This window comes from Malus sylvestris, chromosome 9 (genome assembly GCF_916048215.2).
Source record: "Malus sylvestris chromosome 9, drMalSylv7.2, whole genome shotgun sequence".
Taxonomy (NCBI): Eukaryota; Viridiplantae; Streptophyta; class Magnoliopsida; order Rosales; family Rosaceae; genus Malus; species Malus sylvestris.
Window position 1 is genome coordinate 29,910,370 of NC_062268.1, and position 16,208 is coordinate 29,926,577.

General features: G+C 36.9%; 2 protein-coding genes across 2 annotated transcripts in view; one reads left to right on the forward strand and one right to left on the reverse strand.

Annotated features, from left to right (window-relative positions):
* Positions 1–16,208, forward strand: part of LOC126582068 (uncharacterized) — a 61,545-nt gene that overhangs the window by 30,216 nt on the left and 15,121 nt on the right. The gene's annotated exons all lie outside the window — the stretch shown is intronic.
* LOC126582064 (CASP-like protein 1C1) lies at positions 11,316–13,486 on the reverse strand. The gene is made up of 3 exons (XM_050246045.1): positions 13,266–13,486; positions 12,938–13,040; positions 11,316–11,706 (listed from the first exon to the last, which is right to left on the reverse strand). The coding sequence occupies exons 1-3, from the start codon at positions 13,448–13,450 to the stop codon at positions 11,473–11,475; spliced, it is 522 nt and encodes a 173-aa protein (XP_050102002.1). The 5' UTR covers positions 13,451–13,486; the 3' UTR covers positions 11,316–11,472.

Sequence of the window (16,208 nt, forward strand, 5' to 3'; positions counted from 1 at the left end):
GTCAGGCATTTCTCCCGATATCATCTGTCATCGCTTAAGTATTGACCCTAAGACCAAGCCAGTGAGACAAAAGCGAAGATCTTATAACGCTGAACGGTACGAGGCAATGAAAATAGAAGTTGAAAAACTCAAAGGCATAGGCTTTGTCCACAAAGTTAATTATCCAATGTGGGTAGCAAATGTTGTCTTTATTAAGAAGAATCCGACCAAGGAAAGTCTCATGCTCCAAAAGGTCTTGTGGAGAATGTGTGTCGATTACACTGACCTAAACAAAGGATGCCCGAAGGATAGCTTTCCTCTTCCTTTCATAAATAGACTTATAGACTCTACAGCATGGTGTGAACTCCTAAGCTTCATGGATGCTTACTTAGGATACAACCAAATCTTCATGAACCCTTCGGACCAAGAACACACAACCTTTACTACTGACAGGGGACTATATTACTATAAAGTCATGCCCTTCGGCCTAAAGAATGCAGGAACGACTTATCAGAGACTAGTCAATTCAATGTTCACCGAACAGATTGGGAAGAGCATGGAAGTTTACGTTGATGATATGCTAGTCAAGAGCAAACATGCTGACCAACACATTACCAACCTATCTGAAACTTTCACCATTCTGAAAATGTATCGAATGAGGTTGAACCCCAACAAATGTGCCTTCGACGTAGGCTCTAGCAAATTCTTAGGCTTCATGATAAGCCAACGAGGCATTAAGGCTAATCCTGAGAAGATCAAAGCAATCATCGACATAAAGGAACGAGTAACTTCAAAAGACATCCAGAGCCTTACTGGCAAGGTGGCAGCCTTAACTAGGTTCATCTCTAAGGCCACAGACAGATGTGCTCCTTTCTTCAAAGCACTTAAGGGAAGTAAGAAGTACATTACATGGACTGATGAATGTGCTGATGCATTCAAGAACCTCAAAGACTACATGAGTAAAGCCTATTTGCTCTCCAAACCTAAGGTTGGTGACACTCTCATTATCTATCTGTCAGTATCGGCGTCAGCGGTAAGTTCCGTTCTCATTCGAAAGGATGGTAATGTCGAACAACCTGTCTATTATGCTAGCAAGGCCTTACAAGATGCGGAGACACGATACTCCAACATTGAGAAATTGGCTCTAGCATTGGTCATGTCTGCTCGAAAACTTCGCCCTTACTTCCAAGCACAGTCCATCATCGTGCTTACCAATCATCATTTTCGACAGATACTCCAAAGTCCTGACACTTCCGGGCGAATGATCAGATGGGCGATAGCATTGGGTGAGTTTGACATCTCTTACCAACCAAAGCCAGCTAAGAAGGGCCAAGCAGTGGCAGACTTCATCGCCGACTTCACATATCATGTTGACATTGTTTCTACGCCTAAAGAAGTGGTCTCATTACCCTCAGAAGCTCAGAAAATAGAACCAACAGCCCCAACATGGAGTGGTCTCATTACCCGCGGAATTGTGCAACTTACAACAGGGGGATAGTTGGATTACCCCGATTTATAGATTCCTTGCTCATGGCACCCTTCCAAATGACAAAGTCCAAGCTAAGCAGATTCGATACAAGGCTACTCGTTACTTGATCATTAATGACCAACTCTACAAGCGGGGTTTTAACCAACCATACCTAAGATGCCTTACGCCCGCAGAGGCGAAAACTGTCTTTCGGGAAATACATGAAGGAGTCTGCGGAGATCATGCTGGATCTCGATCCCTAGCACACAAGGCTTTTCGCCAAGGATATTACTGGCTAACACTCCACCAAGATGCCATCAGAATATCTTGCTCATGTGATAAGTGTCAACGTTACGCAACTATTCCTCACTCCCTCCCGAGCTGTTCACTCCTATGATCAGCCCTTGGCTATTGGCCCAATGGGGACTTGATTTGATCGGCTCAATGCCTGCAGGGAAGGGCAAGGTTCGCTATGCAATCATTGCAGTTGACTACTTCACAAAGTGGGCTGAAGTAAAACCATTGGCAACCATTACTGAGGCAAAAATAGAAGACTTCGAATGGAAGAACATCCTTTGCAGATTCGGCATTCCCAATACGATAGTCACTGACAACGGGCGACAGTTTAACAACAATAAGTTCAAGATGTTCTGCTTTAAGTTCAACATCAACTTATGTTTTGCCTCCCCAGCTCATCCCCAGTCTAATGGACAACTTGAAGCCATCAACAAAATAATCAAGCGAACTTTGAAAACCAACTTGGACAAGGCTAAAGGTTGTTGGCCAGAATTTGTACCCCAAGTTCTTCGATCATACCGCACTTCGTATCGGACATCAACAGGAGAAACCCCATTCTTACTTGTCTTTGGTACAGAGGCAGTTGTCCCAGTTGAGCTTGAGCAAGCAACGTTCTGAGTCCAGAACTACGTGCAAAGTGAAAATGACAAACAACTTACCCTCAACTTAGATCTAGTCGTGGAACACAAAAACCAGGCTCACTTGAGGACTGTCGCCTACAAGCAGCGCATCTCCAACTATTATGACTCAAGGGTCAAACCTCATTCTTTCAAAGTGGGGGACTGGGTATTGAAGAAAAGATTACTCTTGCTACAATGTGTCTCGACACCTTGCCTTTATTCTCAGAAACCAAGTGATGAAATGTGAAGAAGAAACTCATCTTCATCTCACCAACCAGGTGATGAAATGTACAACCCGTACTTTCCTTCATGCCACAAACCAGGTGATGAAATGTACAACCCTTACTCTAATATCATTTGGCAACTTGCCACTCATGCTACCAACCAGGTGAAGAAGGAACTCATCTTCATGCCACCAACTAGGTGATGAAATGTACAACCCGTACTTTCCTTCATGCCACCAACCAGGTGATGAAATGTACAACTCGTACTCTAATATCATTTGGCAACTTGCCATTCATGCCACCAACCAGGTGAAGAAGGAACTCATCCTCGTACCACCAACCAGGTGATGAAAAGTGATGAAAGGTGATGAAGGAACTCACCTTCGTACCACCAACCAAGTGATGAAAACAACTCACCATTCATTCCACCTACCAGAAGACGAGTGGTACAACTTGTACATGTGAACTCTTAGCATTCACAAATAATCAAAAACCCTCAAGCTTGACAACTCAACTAGGGGATCACTTATACCCGACTAGAGTTATAGTCACCAACAAAGTCTTATTACAACAACTTCAATGCATGTCATACGAAGATCAAGCTATTCAACCCTCTTGCATCTGCTTTAAACATTTCTCCTCTGTAACAATGCAAACACTACAACTTGTAGAAAGCTTCACACATTCTTGATCAAGACAGTGTGAAGCAAAACCAATTTATGGTGCCAACAAGAGCTTCATCAAAGGAGTTCAACAACAATTCTCAAAAGCTTCACACACTCTTGATCAAGACAGTGTTAAGCAAAACCAATTTATGGTGCCAATAAGAGCTTCATCAATGGAGGGCAACCACAATTCTCAAAAGCTTCACACACTATTGATCATGACAATGTGAAGCAAAACCAATTTATGGTGCCAACAAGAGCTTCATCAATGGAGGGCAACCACAATTCTCAAAAGTTTCACACATTCTTGATCAAGGCAGTGTGAAGCAAAACCAATTTATGGTACCAACAAGAGTTTCATCAAAGAAGTTCAACCACAATTCCCAAAAGCTTCACACACTCTTGATCAAGACAGTGTGAAGCAAAACCAATTTATGGTGCCAACAAAAGCTTCATCAATGAAGGGCAACTACAACTCATAAAAAGCTTCACACACTCTTGATCAATACTATTCGAAGCAAATTCAATTTATATGGTTCATTCAAACCTTCGACTAATACAAGGTGTGGCTTGCATCACAATCTCTTGCTCAATAGTGTGGAAACAAAATTTGTATATGTTGTCTCTCCCACATTTTCAAATTTCAAATTTTCCCAAAAAAAAAAGGAAATTGGGAAATTCAACAAAGCTTCATCAATGGAGGACAACTACAAATTCTCAAAAGATAGTGTGAAGCAAAATCAATACATGGTACCCAACAAAAGCTTCACCCATCACAAAAGCTTCACCTACAAAAGCTTCACCCATAAAAGCTTCACCAACAACAACTTCACCCACAAAAGCTTCATACACCATAAAAGCTTCATCTACAAAAGCTTCACCCACAAAAGTTTCACCCATCACAAAAGCTTCACCCACAAAAGCTTCACCCACCACAAAAGCTTCACCCATAAGAGCTTCACCAACAAAAGCTTCACCAACACAAAAGTTTCACCTACAAAGCTTCAACTCTAAAGCTTCACCTACAAAAGCTTCAACACAAAAGTTTCACCCACAAAAGCTTCATCCAAAATAGCTTCACCCACAAAAGCTTCACCCACCACAAAAGCTTCACCCACAAAAGCTTCACCCACCACAAAAGCTTCACCTATAAAAGTTTCACCAACAAAAGCTTCACCCACCACAAAAGCTTCACCCACAAAAGCTTCACCTACAAATCTTCAACACAAAAGCTTCACCTACAAAAGCTTCACACTATCTTGATCAAGATAGTGTGAAGCAAAATCAATTTATGGTACCCAACAAAGCTTCAACCTCAAAGCTTTACCTACAAAACTTCAACACCCAAGCTTCACCTACAAAGCTAAATATATATACATATATATTCAAAAATTCAAAAATTCAAAAATTCAAAAATTTCGAAGAAAAAAAAAATTGCCTAGGTCTCCTATTCTTTTGGCCTAACAACTTTCATAACAAATATATATGAAGGAGGAGTTTTGGGCTACCACTTAGAAAGGAAATGCCTCATTCGTCAACTCCCTCGACCGGAGACTTGGGGGACTCCTACCATGTGCTACTGTACCTTGATACTCGGAAGTCTCACGACCACTTAGTGACTTGGATTTTTCGAGTCTCCAACCGAGAAGTTTTTCACTCGGGAAATTAAAGAAGCACTACCTCAACATACATGCTTCACTCTCAAACCTTCAACATACAAGCTTCAACAAAAGAAAAAATTCAAAGAACTTAGTGAAGAAAGCCTTGGTGTATTTAACATAATACGTTGAATGAAGCAAAGCTTGTTTATTGATATCTCCGATAAGTTACAAATATGTACATATACATGAATCAAAATAAACAAACAAGAGGGAGCCTTCACAAAGGTTGCTCAGGAGAAGTCTCAGTAGTCGGCAGAGCCCTACAAAGAGTAGGCACCGGAGGGTGATCATTCGGAGCCTCAGTACTGGGCAGAACCCCATAAGGAGGAGGCACCGAAGGTTGATCATCTGAAGCTTCATTACGCGGTACAGCCCCAGAAGACGAAGGCAATAAATGCCTTTGGAACAAACCCACAAACCTCTGATGATCAAGTAAAATCTGACCATCAGATTCATGCAGTTGGTCAAGCTTCCTTTTCATGTTTGTAGCATAGTTATGTGCGAGCTTGTGGAACTGTTTATTCTTATGCTTGAGCCCTCTGATCTCCTGTTTGAGACTTATCACTTCAGCCGCCAATGATTCAATTTGACGGGTTCGAGCAAATTGACGTTGGGCCATATTAGACACAGAACCTGCACACTGAACACTGAGAGCCAGAGAATCCCTAAAAGCCAACTCATCAGACCGTTTGGAAAGTAGTCTGTTATCTTTAGGAGTGAGAAGGTTCCTGGTTACCACCGCAGCGGTCATATCATTCTTCAGCACAGAGTCCCCAACGGTAAGAGGACCAGTAGGGGATAAGAAGGATGGGCGCCATATGTTGTCTTGAGAAGGCATGGCTGCCTCTTCACCAAAGTTCAAGTCAAAACAACGATCGGATGGGCTAGACATTCTCATAAATGATGAAGGAGAAATGAGGTGCAATAAATCTCTTAAGTACAAAAATAAGGGGAAAATTCCTACAAGCAATAACTCTCTTAATGTACTTTTTGCACACAATTGGTGCCCTTATAAAAGAAAGGGCAACATGGTCGTTGGTTCAAAAATCGAAGAGGCACCACTCTCCGAATTTCGAAGAGGCACCATTTTCCACACATAACATCAGCTCATTGGGTACCACAGATAACTTTGCCAAAGATCTCTGACAAAGTTTAGACACATAAATTTTGAAGGTCCAGCTACCCTACTATTACCCACAAAGGTAAAGGAACAACACCACTGCTTGATAACTGGAAAGTCCCTATATGTGTCAACCTCTGTGCTCCGTGGCAAGGCAGACTGGCAAAAATGCCCAACCTTTACTCACATCGAGAAAACACTCCCAACAAGATTACTTGCTCAAAAATCAAAGAGGCACCGCTCCCGGAATCTCGAGAGCCAAACTCCCACAAGGATTGTTTTCTCAAAAATCGAAGAGGTACCGCTATTCGACTCTCGAGAGCCAGACTCACAACAGGATTACTTTCTCAAAAATCGAAGAGGCACCGCTCTCTGAATCTCGAGAGCCAAACTCCCAACAAGATTGCTTTCTCAAAAATCAAAGAGGCACCGATCTCCGAATCTCGATAGCTAGGTCCCCGACAGGATTGCTTGTTCGAAAATTGAAGAGGCACCGCTCTTTAAACTTTGAGAGCCAGATTTCCTTGGATAAAGCTTATCTGCAATCTTCACACGCAACATCAGCTTTCTAGATACCACAAATCACTTTTTCAAAGTGCTCTGACAAAGTTAAAACACGTGAATCTTGCAACTCCCACTACATTGCTATGACCGAGAAAGGTAAAGGAACAACGTTACTACTCGATGTTGGGACAATTTCTATATATGTCGACATTCATCCTCCACAGCCAGCCAAACCTGCAAATAAAAAAAATGCTCAACTTTTCTTCACATCCGAGAGGGCACTCTCAGCAGAGTCTCTCAAAATACTCAGCTTATTTTCCCCCCGATAATACCTCTGCAAACAAGCCACACCAGAGCCAGAGTATCTCATATCATCAAGGTTAAAAGCAAGAGTATCTCATATCATGCTTTTTTCCTGTCTTTTCATTTGGCCTTATTCTTACCTGCAAAACAATGAGAAAGAGAGCAATCAGTCAGCACTTGGAATCAAGCTTCCAGTCAGGAACTGACTGCCTGGAACCCCTTGCTTTATTACTTACCTGACATTGCTCTTGAGTACTCATCTTCAACATCTTATGCTTCCAGAAAAGATACCACATCTGCCCGAGGAACAGATAGGGCAAGTGAGAAGGATACAAGGAAGCATGTGGAGACAAGCGCAACAAAACACATGTCGTTTCATCTATTACTTTGTCAATAACAAAAGTATCTCATATCATCAAGGTCGAAAACACTCTTGATTTGATGGAATTGTTTTGACCCTCAAATTCTTGAGTCGGCCTTATACTATGGAGGAAACCAAAAAACCCTTCAACCTAGTTCAAGAATAAGCCTTGGAAAGTTACTTCTTCAAAAGCAAAAGTATCTCATATCATCTCTTCTCCATTTGCTTCTCCTTATCCTTATTGCTGTTTATGACACAAGGAGAATGAGAACAATCAATCAGAAGCCGAAATCGAACCTCCGATCCAGGTTGCTTGCTTGGAAGTCTGATTGCTTACCTTGTTTGTTACATCATTCGGCAAATCTCTTAGCTCGACGACTTGGAGGACTCCTACTATAGGGTTTGTATCGCACTTGACCAAGCCCGAAACTACAAGTAAGCTTCAAGTGAAAGTGATACATTACCTTGTGCATCTTCATCGGTTAAAGATACCACCCCTGGATAGAGGAAAAGTACTTCCAGAGAAGATGCCACATCTACATATGAGACAGATAAGGCAAGTAAAATGATACCACACTTAAGTACTTAGAAGTTTCGTGATTACTCAATGGCTTGGATCTTGCAAGTCCCCAACCAAGGAGCTTCCCTCACTCGGGAACTTAGGGGAGCACTGTTTGTACCATACTTGACCAATCCCGAAACTACTGAGCACTGGTCAACATTATACTGTCAAGGACTTAGAAGAGTTTCCCTCTAACCAGGAGGCTAATCACAGCGCAACACGTGTCGACATCAGAAGCCAATCATAGCGCGACACGTGTCAACATCAGAAGCCAATCACAACACGACACGTGTCAATGTCAGAATGAAACTAGAAACTCTCTTCTATAAATAGAGATCATTCTCTCACAATATTTCCAAATGTCATTTGTACTTAATCATTCACTAGTACTCACTAAAGGAGAGCTTGAACCTATGTACTTGTGTAAACCATTCACAATTAATGAGAACTCCTCTACTCTGTGGACGTAGCCAATCTGGGCGAACCACGTACATCTTGTGTTTGCTTCCATGTCCATATCTATTTACATACTTATCCACACTAGTGACCGGAGTAATCTAGCGAATATCACAAACTTAACACTTTCTGTTGTACCAAAGTCCTCACTGATTTTGTTCATCCACAATCTCAAACCTAGGAAGCACCGATTCTTCACATCAGTGTCCATTCGCACTCCTAAGAGCTGGAGTGGGAGTGGGAGTGAGAACGACGGGAATCGTCGAAGAGCGGTGGGTTTCAGCTGGGGAATGGCGAGGTTCAGCTGCGTTCGACAATTTTGATCATTCTTTGATGCATCCCATTTTTCTAAAACGTTATCCCAACCACTGGTTTTCATTTTAAAAAGTGGAAGGCCGAGATTTATCAAGCCTACTCATGCGCAAGCCATGTGCAGGAGAGTAAGAGGTTCGGAGGAGATTAACATATGGAGAAATTCACAAAGGTAAGTATCTTGTTATTTTATTGCATTAAGCTTTATTGTTTTACACACTTCTAGGTATCTTGTTATTTCAATTTCATTTTAATACAAGTTCGTTTATTTATCGCCATTTACTTTACACAACTTACCTTTTTGTTCTTTATGTTATCGTTCATTATATTATTGCACTTTACAATCTTGCATTTTAATTCCTCGTTTGTCCGTTCAATTGTTTGGTTAGAAGTCAAATTCACGGCGTACAACATTACTTGCACATTCCATTGAGACCAATATGTGGTTTGGTGGCGGCACACCTACGTAATCCGAAAAGAAGGAAAGTCCTTCTCTCGACCCAACCCAGCCGAAAAGAGGGAAACATAATTTCAATTTGACTTCCTCAACTGCTTCTACTTTTGCATGAAGACTTGATGTGACTACTTCTTAAGTTGTATACACTCAAAGAAGAGTTTTGCAAATAGAGTTATTTTAGTAGTGTGATTGTGTAAAGTTAAAGTAGAATCCAATAAGATATATATATATATATATATATATATATATATATATATATATATATATATATATGAAATCTTGTCCTATTAAACTTGTATTATTTGGGAGTCAAGTAAAACCCTACCTATGAATGTTAGTATAGATAAAGGGACAAGGCCAAAGGGAAAACACCATCTCACAAATAATTGAAGCCCTTCTCTCCCTCTAACCGCCCCTCTCTTTCTCACTCTCAAAGGAAACTTTTATTCAAACCCGTTTGTTGTATCTTTACACCCAACTTATCAAATTTCTCTATCACATTTTCAAATTTGCATAAAAAATTATATTAAAACCCAAAACCCGTGAACAACAAAACACTATTTTTATCTCTACACCCATCCATTTATTCATGTAAACTCAACTTAGACGCTGGTTACACTTTCACCGACATTGTCAATGGCCACCATTCCCTTTCACCTTTTTTCCTTTTCCTTTGTTTCTTGAATTTCCTTCGGTTTTTGGGGATTCAATCAACTCTTGTTCATGATTATGCTTAACTTCTATCTCACCCTTGTTGTTCAAGGACCTTAAACGAAGAGCATTTGCGGAGAAAATTTCTTGTCTGGAGTCAAGATCTTCTCGTTCTGTTCAATATAATCATTATCATCCTCATACCTAGCCTTTATGAATCTTCTTTGCTGTTTGATATGTGAAATTTAGCACTAGCAGCAAGTTTAGCTCTTCTTGCACAAATGTTTCCCATCCCCATGCTTGATTTACTCCATGATCACAGTGAAGAGGTATGGTGGCTGTCGAAAACGTCGGGGAATTGTAAACAGCTCTTGGGCTAGGTTCACCGGAATGTATGGAAGGGGTGTAGAGATAAGAATAAAGAACTTTTTTTTTAGGAAAAATTAGTATCCGGTCCCTAGTTCTTACTGTTCATTGACTAAGACCTTATTAGTTCTCAAATTTTGATTCAAGTCCCTAGCAATAATGTGATAATGAATTTACATGTTTATTATATAATTTTTTTATATAAAAATTAGTAATTAATTTAGGGTTTAATACTCACACCTCTATTAAACTTCTAATTAATTTTCAATTCAAACATTTCCAAAATAATAAAAAATTAAATTAAATTAAGTTTGTACCTATTACTTTTTTTTATATATATATATAAAAAGATTCTCAATTTTTTAATCTTAAATGTACCCATTCATATAATTTTTCAATTTTTTTAATCTTAAATGTACCCATTCTCAAATACATCAATTTGTTATATGTAAAATGTACCCTTTTTTTTTTAATATAAAATCCATTCAAATTTTTTAATCCATGTTTAAACTTATATGGGTACATTCTTTTTCGTTGATTTGAGAATGTATCCATGTTTTGATACAATAACTTTTTTTGTTAATTTTGGTTAATGTACCCATACATATATGTACACACACACACACACACACACACACAATATAATAGAGAGTATAATTTATATTTTATTATTATAATTTATATTTTATTATTTTTAATCCCATAAATTATGGGTTTTATTTAAAATCTCATTAATATAAACAATTACAAATTTCAATTTTTAATTTTTAATTTAAAAAATATAGTAACTTACATTATTATATTAATGTCAGGGACCTCTATCAAAAACTAAAAACTAACAAGGTTTCAATTAAAGAATATTGATAGGTAGGGACCGCATCCAAAGTGTCCTTTTTTTTTTATGTTCGCGGGTTTTAGGTCTAATCTAAATTTTCTCTGCTATTAATTAAGGGCAAAACTGGAAGTTTGGTGAAGAAAATTTATAAGTTGGGTGTAAAGATACATAAGTAGGGTTCGAATAAAATTTCTCATTGTTTTATTTTACGACAATTTTTTTTTTCATTACAGTGCCTAATTATAAGCATATGATTTACAAAGAAAGGGTACTAACTAATTATATATTGGCCTTCAGTGTACAACACACAACTAATAATATTTACGACAAAATAATTATTGTTTATTTATTTTTTTATCCAAATGGCACAAATTTGATGATTGCGTCAGCAAATATGTGGAACCCACAGTTACTATGTCATCTCTTAATGATCAATTTACGGATATATGCTACAACTAAAATACAATTTGTGCATGATGTTGTAATGTTTTAAAATGAGGTATGTTGCTGTGGTTACACCTAAACTTAAGGGTGCAAACTATAATTAATTAACCCAAGAACAAGGTAATTACATATGCACTGGAAAGATAAAACTGATGAGATCCAACAAGACATTTTACTCCTTGAGAAGTTAAGTTTTTTTCAAGAGAAGAGGATCCAGGACAGTGTGGATGGCATACAGAAGCAGCAGCAAATATATTATGAGGCCAACAAAGCTTGAGATTAGGGCTGCCTTTACTTGGTCACAGTATTTGGGGACTTGCCCACATATCGGTTGCCAACCTGCATATGAATTTCCATGCTTCCCTACATCACCAATAGCCAAAGCTGCTGAAAAGCTTGAGCTCAGTAACACAGTGATTACCTGTTCATAGTCCAAACAATTCATTGCAGCTTTTATTGTTAAATTAAATAGAAAACTTCATTTTAGTCCCTAAAAAAAGATGAGTTTTAGATTATAACCATATGTAAGATTAAAATCCAATTTTAGTCCCTAGCACATTTAATCATATCATTTATTAGTTGTATTTTGATGTTTTATTTTATCTTTTTATTTTTATTTTAATGTATTAATTACATTTACATTTAATTTTTATTTCATTCACCATAATATATTTTAATGTCTACATTTAGGCAACTAAATTTTTTATAATATATATTCCGATAACAATTTTGTATGTTCTTCATTTAGGTACATTAATACATTTGAATATTTTGGTATATCTATCGGTACAAACATTTAGTTACATTGATTTAATATAATGCATTTCGATCAATATAATGCATTTCGTTACGTACACTTTGATACACACATTTGAGTATTGACTTTTAGGTACATTAATTCAATTATTATTTCGGTAAATACATTTAGGTACATACATTTTGGTATTGATATTTAGGTACACACATTTTCGGTATTGACATTTAGGTTCGTACATTTTGGTACATACATTTCGGTATTGACATTTAGGTAAACTTGTATTGACATTTTTTTATTTAGGTACATACATTTTCGGTATTGACATTTAGGTTCGTACATTTTGGTACATACATTTTGGTATTGACTTTTAGGTACATTAATTCAATATAATACATTTCAGTACATACATTTAGGTTCATTATAATATATTTCGGTACAATCATGTAGGTACAAATATTTTGGTACAAAAAAGTCAATTTTATATATTTTGGCACAATCATTTCTGTACACTTATGTATCTATATATTTTTGTATCACAAATTTTTTTTTAATATTTTCTCATTTACGTTCATTTCTAATTAAAACAAATTAAATATGTGCATATTAATAAAATTAAAATTTAATATGGAGAGATTAAATAAAAATACACATTAAATAAGAAAAATTGATTGTAAATTTTGATAAAAGTACACTCAAGGGATTAAATTAAATATTTAATCTAGCATCAGGTTTTTTTTAAATTTTAATCTTTTGCAAGTACTAATGTTCAAAAACCCCAAAATTAAATTGGTTGGAATTACAAAAAAGAATTACTGAGAAACATGAGCAACCTTCAAATGATTAAGAAAAAAGAAATCTAGCTACAGAGTTTTAAGTTATAAATTCATATGATTACCACATCCAAAGCCACAACTAATCTCCATAGCTGACTCTCAGAAGGAAGAAAAAGAACCAAAAACCCGTATACAGTTGCAATCGCATTTGCTATCACAAAGTACCTTGAAGGATAAAAAGAGTATGTTTAGCAATACGTACATACGTAAAGAAAATGTATAGAAATTATGCAAGTAGCAATGCGTGTTGCCAGACTATTAATCCAAACTATTGATCATCATGATGTTTTTTGTCTAGCAAGAAAAACCACCAATCCTCTACAAAGTATATGGCGTATATAGCGTGCGCCGTTGAAAAGGCTGAATAAAAGCTAAATACAAAAAACTTACTGGAAGGCTGGTGTGTGGTTATACTTGACTTCAAAAGATACTCCAAAGATGCTGGTTCTCTGATGGCTTGTAACCATGACAATTGCAGCCAAAAGGGTAGCGGCGGCGGCCATCAGCCGTAGTACTAGGGTGCAGACTCTCTTAGTGATCTTGGCCATGGATTCTGCACTGGAGTTTGGGTGCATGCACAAAGAAACTGATGCATGCAGGTTTCTTTGCACGGTAATAAGCATACGTAGGGTTAGAATGTTGGGAAGGAAAGTTGGTGGGGTTTGGTTGCACTTGTAAAAGTTATTCATACTTGTTTGTCTTTTGTTAGTTGAAAAGCTCAACGGTCACCACCAGTACGGTCCACTAGAAGCTCATCTACCTTAAGGCTTCAATAGACTTTTGAGCCATCTGTGATTGTTTTACTGTACTAATCTCTTTTTTTTCTTTAAAAAATGTTACTCTTAATACATATTTGTGCCGAGTAATGTTAGAAAAATTAAATTTATAGACTAAGTTTGCAAACTAAATGATGAGTCACTAATAAGAAATAAACATATTAATCAACACTTAACTAATAATCCAATCACCAACTTCCATGTCATTTAGTTTATATAATTTAGTCTACACATTTAATATCCCTAACATTACTCATTTGTACCATAATCTGGATCATCTCATAGAGGTGGGACCCACATATATTGGTGGGTCCTACCTCTATTAAAGAGATGAGACAAATATGTGGTAAGGCGATAATCATTCCGTTTTAGTTATTAGTTTTATTTGTTGGGTGTAAATAAAAAGGAAATACAAGGAAAAATGACGGATGAATAAGAAGAGGAAGAATTGTGGGAAGGGTTGAAAGAAATGCACATGCAAATGTAATAAAAACGACAAAACAACTTTAACAAGGTTTCCTTTTCTAATTTTTGCTCTCATTTTGTATACCATTTCATATGAATTTTTCTTCTTAGTTCATTATTCATTTCAAGTAAAATATCTACGTTTAATGGCGGAGTCAGAATTTTCAAATAATGAAGTCATGATGTTGACCCAAAAATCTTCATTGGGCCATCTTGTTAAACACCTTGTATAAAAATGTAGATTCATGCCAGTATATGTTGATAGTTTATGCCAACATATGTCAACAACTACTATGATATATAGAGGCTTGTCAATGGTGACTACAGAACACTGTAGAGTAATGTTGAAAAAGATTGCCAAAAGTTGTTAACTAAGGCATTTCATCGAGTATTTGGTGTGCACAATAAAGTCGCACACAAGAAGAGAGAAAGAAAACAAGAATGATAAGAGAAAATGGACGAAGAAGTAGGAGGAGAAGATTGTAACTTCATTTGCCCTAACTATTTATAGAGTCGAGTACAATACACATACAAACATACATAGTTTTTTGAAGTGGTTGACAACTTCACGTAATCATTAATCTATACAAATATACATAGGTTGTTGTATCCATCAATGTAAACATTAATCCAACAACTCCACGCTTACTTTCTCATTTACGACAAACGATTCATTCAACTGTCTCGACAATTAATCTCCTGCATGCTTTGTTTAGGCTTTTCGGGTTATCAACCGTGAATGACTTCTTAACTAACTGACTAACTAATAAAAAATTTATATGATTGGATGCTTATCATTGTGAACGAACAATGCGAATGTACTTTCAATTATTCATTCACTGGGGTTTCTATTTTTATTAGTTTGAATTCCCTTTTGAACTACTAAATTATAAGTTTAGTCAATTTGTATTTCTAAATTATATTGCTATGTGCCTTCGGATGAGGCAATATTATATCAGATACTTTACCCTAATTTTAGTATTAATTTATTGGTTATTTTGGTAAAATTTTAATACTTTGTTATATATTTTTAATGTAGGACATTCGACTTCATCTGGAGCACCCGTTTGACCGTGACGATGAAATTAAGGAGTAAAAAGTGATCAAACGGATGAATTTTGGAGTGATTCCAATTGGAAGATGTTCGTGAGTCTATCAAGATGATTGTATAAAAATTTCAGATTTTTCTACCTAGCCGTTTGACCGTGACGATGAAATTAAGGAGTAAAAAGTGATCAAACGGATGAATTTTGGAGTGATTCCAATTGGAGGATGTTCGTGAGTCTTTCAAGATGATTGTATAAAAATTTCAGATTTTTCTACCTAGCCGTTTGACCGTGACGATGAAATTAAGGCATTTTTCTACCTAGCCGTTTGACCGTGACGATGAAATTAAGGCCCTCCGCACAGCTTTCCCAGATTGATGTTTCTGGACGTTTTAGGTATTTTGGAGGTCAAGATGGCATATTTTCCAAAAGAGACCTTTTGGGACCAAATCGGAGTTGATTTAGTCGGTCAAAAGTATGATTTTCTGAGAAATCCGAATTTTAGTTTAAATAGGAAACCTTTTATTTTCTGTTTTATTATTTTATTATGTTTCCTAGTTTTATTCTAAGACCTTTTCTTGGAAGAATTTTATTTTGTAGTAGTATAAATAAGGTTTTTTAGCCATTAGGTTAAGGAGGGAACGCACGCACTATTGGGAAATTGCTTTGGAAGATTCAAGTTTATTTTCAAGGAGTTTTCTATCCATGTTTTTAATAGTATTTTGTTTTATGATTGTTCGTAGCTAATTTTCGTTTGCTAGGGCAATGCCTTGAGCCTTAGCATGAATATGTAGTATTTATTTAATTGCTTATGATATTATGCATGCATACTTTGAATTATTAATCACTCTGCTTTAAACTGTCTTAGGGGTTGCGTGTTTATATTTGATCTAAATGTCAATCACATTTGAAAAACTACATAATGAGTCATGCTATTTGATCTAAGACGTGGTATTCATCCTATTTGAAAAACTGCATACTTTGAATAATGAGTCATGCATGTTTATATTTGATCTAAATGTCACAGACAGATTGCATGTTTGATA